Below are 10,613 nucleotides of genomic sequence, written 5' to 3'. Positions count from 1 at the left end.
TAGCCAAAAAGGTCCTCAACAATGCTGGGCCAACATTAGCTTCGAAGGAACAGAAAAAGGTGCGAGAAAAAGAGGAAGCTAGGAGTTGGTGGGAAAAAATGAAATAGTAAGCAAAGTTGGAAGGGTAAAGTAAAACCCTAGCATATTTTACTCCATAAGGAGTAGGGTTTGATACCAAAAATCTCAGACATCTAGAGTGTAAATCAGTGAAGTAGGCAAAGAGCCAAAGTTGCAATATCCAAAGTGGCCCCCCTTGGTTGGCATCCAAAGATTTTTCACAAAACTGGGAGCAGGCTCTATATACGTGGCCTGAAACATATGGAGCTAGGGCTATCTTCTTTCCCAAAGCAAGGACCTTGGCAAAAGGGGCACACTCAAGCATAATCCTTTGAGAAGAAGTGTAAAATAAAAATTTGCAAATCCAGTATAGAAGAAAAGAGAAAAACTGTCGGTTTGTTACAAGGCCCTTACTTTGGTTTTCAGAATTTGCAAAATCATTAAAGGAGGAGTTAAGAGGGGAAATGGAAAAAGGCACATTAAAGTTGAGGTAATTAGGGCCAAAAGGAGTGCCAATGTGGGATAACCCTAAGAGATGGCATATATCAAGAACAATAGGGGCCATCATACCACATCGAAATTGGAAAAAATTGAAAGATGGATTCCAAAAATAGAGTACAACGGATATAAGGAAATGGTCTTTAGAAATAGAAAACATGGTTAGTCGAAGGGCATCAAGGAGGCAGAGTTCTTGAAGGTCCAACATCCTAGCAGGAACAACTCAATCGTGCCATTCCTCCCATTCAGGCCTTAGGGTGGGCCAGCAACGGTGGGGTCGGTTCAACCTCCAGCTCCCCCGGTCAAGGCCACCCTCGCAAAGGAAGCAATGATCCTCTAGATGCGGGTATAAGGTAGGAAGCTGAGCAAGGACTTCCTTGAAAATAGGTCCAAGCACGTATTCTCCTTGAACATGGTGACGAGGAATGAGGATGCGTCCATCGACAGCACATTATTTACCTGCTTTGTATTTGTCACATTCTTCTTTAATGAGTCTCTTCAAAGCCACATATGGGCTCACACGCTCAATGATTGGTACTTTTAGAAGAAAAAAAAAAACCATTATCAAGGAGTTAAAAGAAGAAGGTGGATAAGAAGTGAAAAGTTACAAACAAGAGCAGTAGGGGTGAGAATGGAAATTTTGGGCAAGGAAATAGGTAAAGCGCTAAGAAAAAGGGTTTTAAACCTTTCGGTCCAAAAATTACCAAGTCGACCCAATAGGTCAAGTAGACCCGAAATAAATTATTGATGGTTTTGACTCATGTGGAATTAAAAAGACAAGGGGTCTCAAAACCACATCATAGAGAATCTCTTTCAAGAGTAAGTTTTGGGAGGGAAGTATATTTTAAACACTCAGCTTGGCTTCGAAAACCTGTACTTGGCTTCGAAGCCAATTTCTTTCCAAGATCTTTGAAGCTTATGCCTTAAAAAGACATTAGTTATGGCTTGTTCTCTTCGAAGGTTTTATAAGCATACTCCTAGGACATCTTTATAAGGTAATATCCTTCGAAGGAGTCTTTGGAATGTTTATCTTGTTTAAAGTTTTGGGTTCTAAGATAAGTAAGCACTACAAAACCAGTTCTTGGTCAAGTAATGAAAAAACCCAAAAGACTTACCTTTACATGAAATTTCATCCTTGAATTTTCTATATGGGAGAGCTCTTTAAGAGTAAGCAGTGTAATTTCTAAGGAAAAATTCCGTACTTCAAAGCACTTAAACTTGGTTTTGAAGCAAGATTGGTGAGTTCAAAGTTGTTATTCACAAAAATTATGTTAACCATACAATTGGAACATCACATTAGACCACAACAAATGAAATTTGAGAAGCCCAATTTTATTGATAAGTAATATTTACATTGGGGAAACCTACTTGGCTACATTCTCAATTTCGTAAAAATAAGGAATGGACAAAGTCACAAGATCATGGAACTTTGTCCAGCAAAATTCAATAAATACATATTGTTTTTCTAACCCATCTTATATCCGATCTAATTTTGGTTTATCTAATTAATGAGCCCTTAGTTGGAAAAAGAGTTGTTGGACCTTCATTTCAAATTTCGTTTGTTTAAGTGCCTTCTCCATCTTGTTTATTTCTTCTTCTTCAAGTGCATCACACATAGTGGCATCTTCCCCATACTCTGAATCTTGGTTTTTAAATTCTTCATATTCTTCGAGAAGATTCTCTGCTTCATACTGAATTTGGATACGAGTAGCAGAAGTATTCTCCAATAACTCACTGGTAATAGAAGCATTTGTGTGCCAGTTGAGTAGAAGGGGAAGTTGATCCAAGAAAGTATGAAGTTCAACCTGGGCCATAGCATTGAGGATGTGACTTCGAGAAACAATATCACAAGACCATAATAAGTTCTTGTGAGGGATGTCATCTTGAAGGACTTCAAAGGATAAATGGGAGAAAGCAGTAAGCAGAGTCTAAGCTCTATACTATTGGTAAGGAGTAAGAGGAACCGAAGCCTGGTAGGAAGCGAAATGCTGGCTCTTGAAAAGGGTGAGTTTCAGTTCCTTAATCCAGTTAGAATTGGAGGGCAAGGGAGGAGCAATTGGGTTCCCTTCAAATGAAAATGGGAATTTAGGCCTGTTCACGCATTTTAGCCAATCAGAAGAGCAAAGTTTTGTTTTTTTGGCTAAGAGTGCAGGACTGATTCCCTAAGGCTTCAGTATGGTGTGGAGTCCTTCGCAATATTCTGGATGGCAAGGTAGAAATATACCATGCCGAAAGCAGGTTGTCTTCAAGGCTGTGAAGACGGTCGAAGAGAACGTATGAATATACTACAGAACTGTGCATGGAGGGGTGAATTGCAGCGGGATCATCAAACTCAGGAAATCGATAGTGTATTTGTTCTCTTGTTTAAGGTTGAGTGGGTGTGGGCCAAACATCCCACCCAGTATTTTTAAAAGATAATGAAGCAACTTCATCCCATGCAAAAAGTTTTGGGGCAGAGGAAGAACTTCCAATATCTATTTTTGCAAGTTCTTGGTCCAGAGAATCGTAATTAGTAAATTCTTGGTCCAAAGGTTGATAATTTGCAAAAGCTTTCATAACTTGTATGAATGGGGGTAGATAAATGTGGCCAATAAATGCATGAAGATTCTTTCGAGGGCGGTCATCATTGTCAAATGCCTCCTCGTATGCTCGATCAATGTAAGAAAATGTTGGTCTGGCCATTAGAGATGTATATGGAGGGAATATTTAAAGCGGGAGGAAGGATTTAATGAAGGTCAGTGCTTCGTTTTTAAGAAGACGGTTATACTTCAGCCAAGTCCATGCACATCCTAAGATGTGGACAAAGTGCACTAGTCCACTAATGTCACCAAGTATTGGATATATTAGTGCGGGGGATAATGTTGGCTACATATTTTGTATAAGCTAATCACAACTTAACACGTGGCACGAGGAAGGCAATTTGGGGAGTTAATATAAGTTGCCAATCAAAGTTGGACACATGGCAGTTCGTATTGGTAATAATGGATCTGCGTAGCATTAGAATAATCGAGAGACACAAGATGGCGTGGCCAAACGGTTATTAGTGAGACGGACTGTGAGAGAGCATATTCAACAATCATGAGAGGACGCTTCGACGGTTGGAAGCCCACTTCGACGGTTACCACTAGGAAGTATAAATAGCAAGGAAAGCCCCAGAATGAAGGACCCAGATTCAGATCCAGAAACCAGTTTATTTACTTCATTTTCTTTCCAGTTTTACATTTCTAGTTCTTTACATTTCCAACACTTCAATTCCTGTACTGCACTTCATTTCCTAGGAGTAGTTTTTCAGTAGTTTATTGCTGTGAACCTCGTCGAGGCTGGGTCATTGTAACTTCATTATAAGTTTTTATTTGCTTAATGAAATTCAATTTCTGAATTATATTTACTTGTTACTATTCAGAATTTTCTCCTAAACAACCCACTAGTAAAAGTGCTATTCATTGAGACTGAAAGAACTTCAACACAGTCGCTTGATAATTAGTTGTCAATTATAAATTCTGTAAAGACTAATTGATCATTGCTGATATGCTTAAATTTTAAATTTACATTATTAACCTTCGAAAGTGAAAAAAACCGACAATATCATGCTTAATATATACATATTACATAGTACTCCAAATCAAAATGGATCTCCAAAGTATAGTAAAAAAGGAATTTCTAGCCTTTTGCTCAATAAATAAAAATTTAAGAAAAAAACAAAAAAAACAAAACTTTTTTTTGAAAAAAAAACAAAACTTTGATAACAACATTTGAGTTTGCAATAGTGTAATTAAAAAGTAAATCATTGCACATGTGATTGTGATTGCAATTGCGAGGAAAGTTCGATATAATCTTTTTTTAATTCAATGGGAAATTAGGTAGTATCACTATTGAACTTAAATTATTTAAATTGTAAGTTAGTAGTTGACTCAAGCTCTAAACTGAATTTCATATACAGTTCCTTAAATTTTGAAATGGGTTGTTACTTTTTATTTCCTTCTTTCCAACCATGACAAAAATAAATTTTTTGATTCTCTGGGGCCTCATTGCGACGTGGTTATCCTGTAAGTGCTATTGAGCATAACATGTATAATTATTGGATAATTATTATATTACGATAGATGAAATTTTTGATAAATTTTTTCTTACTAATTGAATGCAACAATGAAATTTTAGAATATAAAATAAAACTCACTTCAATGATATGACAAATATTACATCAATAAATAAATAAAAATCATAAAAATTGCTAATTTTTTATAGTATCACTCTATTCAAAGTTTGAGTAATTCAAGATAAGATTTCGTTGGGCTGCAGTTAAAATATCATTTTATTGATTAAAAAAATTATTTTGCTAGGAAAATAATAATTCATTTGACAAATTCATTTTAAATCCTAAAAAAATACCTACTTTTTTTTAAGATAAGATAGAAAGTTATTAAAGGAAAAAAAAAAAAAACATATCTAAAATTTAGTGGCAAAGTGGTTTTGCCCATCATATGCATCATTCCACCTAAAAATAAAAATCACAAGAATATATTGTGTAGATCACATGCATTGATTGTTGCATTCGCTCAATCCACATTCCACTTCTCTGTGAAAAATTATTTGGTGCTCTGATGTTACGTGAGAATATTTCTCATTAATCATAAATTTTTATGTCTCTTTACCTTTTTTTTAAATCATTCAATATAAGGTCAAGTAATTTAAGAACTTGTAAAAAAATTAAAAAATTAAAAAAATTATTTAAAAAATTAAAAAGTTAATATTATTCATCAAAAGTCAATAATTACGATTGCATAATTTTTAATTTGAATTTTTTCCTACAAATCAATTTTTATAATTTTTTATTACACATTTTTTCATAAAAAGTCAAAAAGTTAACTCAAATATCCATATTTTCAACCTCAATTTTTTAGTTCAAAAAGATAAAAAATACACTTATTTAGAACACCCAAAACAATCCCTAAATTTATAAGTCTCATTCTATTTAGAGGTTGTTTGGAATGATCTAAATAAATGTACTTTTTGACTTTTTATATAAAATATAAGTTGGATTTAAGTTAAATTTAAAATAATATATTAAAAAGATGATATAATTTAAATAAAATAATGACTTTTCAACTTTTTTTTATCTTAGAAACCAAACTTAACCTTACTAATCAAAACACCGTTAGAATATCACGTATCCCAAGATTTCGTCCCACCCTTTAGTGTAAATCCACCAAATTACTGAAATATCCACATTACAGCGTGAAAAAGAAAAAGTGTGAACTCCCGAGGGCTGTTTATGTAATTTGGCAACACCACAGCAACTATAAAACCCACTGGCCTAGCCTATCACCAGCTTTAGTTGCAAAAACCACAAAGAAGCGGCACACATACAGAGAGTGAAACCTCCCCGGAATCTGACCCAACCGTGACCGGTAACCTTGTCTCTCTAATTTGATTTCGTTCCGGTGAAATCTGACACACCTCGCCGGACAATTTGGGCCGGTGAACTGAGTAAGATCGGTGTGTGATGGGATTTTGTATCTGTCCGTTGCAGACTCCGGCGAGGTTGCTGTGGAGTACCAGCTTCTTCCGCCACAAGCTCATGCTCTTCTAAAATTGAATCCTCAAATAGTTATATACTATATTTCAAACTCTGTTTTTCGGTTTTGTTCGCCGGAACGCTAGAATATATACGGTTGTGGGAATATATATATTGACGGTGATAATGGCCGGAGATCTGAGGAATTTTCAGTATTCGAGTATGGATTCTGGCCGCCTCTTCTTCGACCCTTCGTGCCAAGGCAATATCATGTTCATCGGGAATGGCGATCCCGCCTTCCGAGGTAGTAATTTATATACTGTTCTTCTCTCTCTATCTCTTTTAATTTTTATTTTCTATTCTCATATCAGTTCTGTTACTTATAAACTATTTAATACTACTTGCAGTTTGCAAAATCATACTTGAACGAACACAATGACAAATTATATATATATATATGCACATAATTTGATTAGATTAGATCTTGTGAATTCAATAAACACAATTTGATAAAACTGCTTAACCAGAAAATAGCTAGTGATCTATGTTTCTGGTGTTCCAAAGCATTACAAAAAAAAAAAAAAAAAAAAAAAAAACCTATAATTAGGATTTTCATTTTGATTATCCTTTTAGCAACTTAACAAGACGAGATATTCAGACACAATTTTCTGAAAAAACAAACAGATTTTTTCTCTGGAAAATTTGGTGCTATATAAGTCATTAAATTTTTTTTTTTTTTTATAAATATTTTTGGTTAAAATTTGTGGTTATGTTTCAGGAGCAAGATCAGAGATGAATATGGAGGAAACACTGAAGAGGAGATCATTTTTCAGCTCGGGAGATGAAGTGTACGATGAAGAATATTACGATGAGCAGTTGCCCGGGAAGAAACGCCGCCTCACTCCTGAGCAGGTCAGTTACAGTTACAGTTACAGTTACAGTGACAGTGACTGTGGAGGAAGGTTTTGGCCGATATGTACGAGCAAGGATCCTCTAGAGTGATTTCTTTCTAAAGTTTCTTAGAGTGCTACATTGTGTGGTTGAGATTTACTGGCAAGTCACATCAAAATGTGACTTGCCAGTAAATCTCAACCACACAATGTAGCACTCTAGGGAACTTTAGAAAAATTTCACTCTAGAGGATCCTTGGTGGATATGTATCAGTATTTGTGACTTCTGATACCCGTTATTTACCGGTATATCAGCCGATATATGGCAGATATTTTGACATGGAGAAATGCTAGGGATCATGAAAAATTTTTCATGAAAAATTTGTGACCCTTAGATTACCTTGATTAGTGTGTGTTGATTTATTGTAAGTGTAATCCAAAGGTCACAAATCTTTCATGACCATTTTCATGAAAGACTTTTCATGATACCTAACATTGCTATTTGACATGGAAACATTATTTAATACGTTATTTATAATGGGGAACTATATGCATTAAGGGGGAGAAGGGAAAAATGATTACCAATGAGAGATGCAAGTGACAATATATACTTCTATAGTTTTTTATTTAGGTTATATTATTTCTTTATTTTATTTTTTAATTTTTTTTAGATCACATCAATACTTCATTTTTTTAATATATTTTTTCAAAAAAGTTTAAAAAAAAAAAAAAATCAAACTTTTAACCTGTCACACGTTGAGTTACAATACGTGATAGATATTAGACGAGCTTTGATCAGATAAGATGCGTAGATCCGAATATGGGACACCTCTCTCTAATAAGTTCCTTTGAGATATGCCTGGCATATTCAAATACTTGCATACTTGTCTCCCTTTTTATCTGAAGCATAGCAGCATCACATTCTCTTCATTTCTTTATGGTAAAAATGGTCATTTTTTTTCTTTTCTTTTCTTTTTTTGTATTTTGTATTTTGTGACATTTTATATTATGAAAAATATTTTTCATGATAGTATTAAAGTTTTACTAATATTATCACACTGTTACCATCATTCCACCAATATTACCGCCACCGTTCCATCACTGCCGTTCCGACCACCATTAACACCATCACTTCTACAGCCACTAGCAATATTAAAATTTTAACGTCGCCATTAAAATATTCTTTTGTTGACAATGTTGTTTACTGAATTCAAAAATTTTCATCAAATGATATGGTTTGGTATTTTTTTACTTTTATTTTTTGAAATTAAAAACTATTTTTGGTTGGTCATTTGTTTTAAAATGATAGATTCTAAATTTGTGTATATTTTTTATGAGTATGTTTGTATATTAGTGCTTTGCAACTTGAATAACTTTCCGAGTTAAGGAAAATATATATTATTCTTTGTAGCTAGAATAATAGAATTCGTATATACAGGAGTTTTGAATAACTTTTGATTGGTTGGTTGGTTGGCTTTTGGTAATTAAAAGGTGCATTTGCTGGAGAAGAGCTTTGAGACAGAGAACAAACTGGAGCCGGAGCGAAAGAGCCAGCTGGCGAACAAACTGGGGCTGCAGCCGAGGCAGGTGGCGGTGTGGTTCCAGAACCGTCGTGCTCGGTGGAAGACCAAACAACTAGAAAGGGACTTTGATCTGCTCAAGTCTTCCTATGATTCCCTCTTATCTGACTATGACTCTATTCACACAGAGAACCACAAGCTCAAAGTTGAGGTACAAGTTCATTTCTCATCCATTCCTCTCCTCTCTCCATAAACTGCCACACTTTTAAGAGTACATTACATGAAAAAAATATAAAGAAAAAAATAAAAATTTCAAGACAGATTTCGTGTGTAAGTTGTGTTATGCAAAATTTTCTTAAAAAACAACAATCATTTTGTTTGATTTGAATTTTTAGGATTCACCTTTTAGAAAATTAAAAAATTTTGTTTTCCGTATTTTTCTAATATCCAAACAATTTTTTAAAATTTTCGATACACTTATAATATACTTAAAAAGTATAATATTTGTATAAAAAAATTAGAAATTTCACTAAATATAAAAAATACAAAAAAAAATTACAAGAATTCAATACACTTTTCATATTCTTGTATATTTATTATTGATTTTTTAAAATATTTTTTTATAAATATTTGACTTTTTAGATACATCTAAGTAAGGTGTATCTAAAAAAATAAAAAAATAAAAAATTATTTAAAATTTTAAAAATATTCACTAAAAATAAAATAATATAAATAATAAAAAACTCAATTTAAAAAATTGAATTCAAAAAATTGAAATCAAACACATTAAATGTAGTTGTGGCTTGACTTGCCAATATTGCTTGAGGGGACAATGCGTATCATTAAAATTTCAATGAAATTATATAATCTTTTGCTTCAAAACGGTTAAAGAAAAAAGGTTCTGCTAATGATTGTTCTCTAAACATTCGCTACGAATCAAACAATGTTAAAAAAAAGTAAAAATTTTAACATTTCTTTTAACAAAACAACAATGACAATCTGAAAGGGAAAATTAATCGTAGTGAAGTTCCCCCAATAACGAACATAAATAAGTGGACCTTCACTGTTTTGACCAATTGCGTTCGAGTTGGAGCATGTGGCCGTGCCCAAGGGACACTGAATAACTTGTCCATGAGAACACCTTGGCCGTGCTTGTGTATAAATGATGGGGACCTGGCTGTAGCTAGTGGGTCCTAACCATGAGATTCGTCCTTAGCTACATCTATGTGTCAATTAGCACAAACAGTTCAAATTCTTGTTTGTTTTTGTTAACATGTCAGATAAAAATAGCATATGTTCTAAAACCCACCTCCACCACCTTGAATTAAAAAGACATAAATTTCATTGTCTAATCACAATCGAATATACCATCATCATGAAAATATGCCCAGTATATGTGAATCTAACAGCAATAGGACTCTGTCTACAGGTTCTTTCTTTGACTGAGAAGCTGCAAGCTAAAGAGGTGGCTGCCGGAGCACCAATACCAGCTCCAAAATCTGACCCACCACCACTACCACCACCTCCGGAGAAGGAGGAAGATATTGTGACCCACACTTCAACTATACAACTCAATGTGAAGGCAGAGGATCACCTGAGCACTGGTAGCGGTGGAAGCGCGGTGGTGGACGAGGACGGTCCACAGCTTGTGGACAGTGGTGACTCTTACTTCCTAAACAATGACTACCCTGGATGTGTTGTCCAATCGGAAGAGGATGATGGTAGTGACGACGGCCGGGGTTACTTCGCTGAGGTGTTTGTGGCGGTGGAACCGCAACAACATGAGGAGGGAGAGCCACTGGGCTGGTGGGTCTGGTCTTAAATTAAAAAAAAAAAAAAGACATAAAAGACAAAGAAAAACAACAAAGTCCAACTATGTCTGTTGTCATCATGTTTTTAAAATTGTGGAAGTGATTTTAATGTTTGTGTGTGTATGTAATATCAATATTCCTGTAGTTGTCAAAAAGAAGTGAAGGGTCCTTTGAAATGGATCTACCGTCTACGGTGGTAATGAATAAAAAAATAGGGTGTTATGATCAATAGTGACCTTTTACCTCCTTTTTTATAAATCAGTACTACTATTTATTTATGGACAACAAAATATGCACCTTATAATTATAACAAAAAATGATA

At 34.3% G+C, this 10,613-nt stretch overlaps 1 protein-coding gene across 1 annotated transcript; it reads left to right on the top strand.

The window, feature by feature from the left end:
- The first annotated feature begins 5,882 nt into the window (after positions 1-5,882).
- Positions 5,883-10,520, top strand: LOC114296208 (homeobox-leucine zipper protein HAT5-like). Its single transcript, XM_082900235.1, has 4 exons — positions 5,883-6,374; positions 6,849-6,982; positions 8,452-8,691; positions 9,910-10,520. Exons 1-4 carry the CDS (start codon positions 6,257-6,259, stop codon positions 10,300-10,302), a joined length of 885 nt encoding a protein of 294 aa, XP_082756361.1. The 5' UTR covers positions 5,883-6,256; the 3' UTR covers positions 10,303-10,520.
- The last annotated feature ends 93 nt before the right edge of the window (positions 10,521-10,613 follow it).

This window comes from Camellia sinensis, chromosome 1 (assembly GCF_055761805.1).
Source record: "Camellia sinensis isolate YWXY chromosome 1, ASM5576180v1, whole genome shotgun sequence".
NCBI lineage: Eukaryota > Viridiplantae > Streptophyta > Magnoliopsida > Ericales > Theaceae > Camellia > Camellia sinensis.
Note: the sequence above shows the minus strand (reverse complement) of the source record. Positions and strands in the feature narration are given on the sequence as shown.

Bases quoted from the DNA above. Each gene is read 5' to 3' on its own strand.
- LOC114296208 (XM_082900235.1), top strand. From the start codon at position 6,257: ATGGCCGGAGATCTGAGGAATTTTCAGTATTCGAGTATGGATTCTGGC. The intron at 6,375-6,848 runs GTAGTAATTTAT...GTTATGTTTCAG, and splicing joins TGGCGATCCCGCCTTCCGAG to GAGCAAGATCAGAGATGAAT. The intron at 6,983-8,451 runs GTCAGTTACAGT...GGTAATTAAAAG, and splicing joins GCCGCCTCACTCCTGAGCAG to GTGCATTTGCTGGAGAAGAG.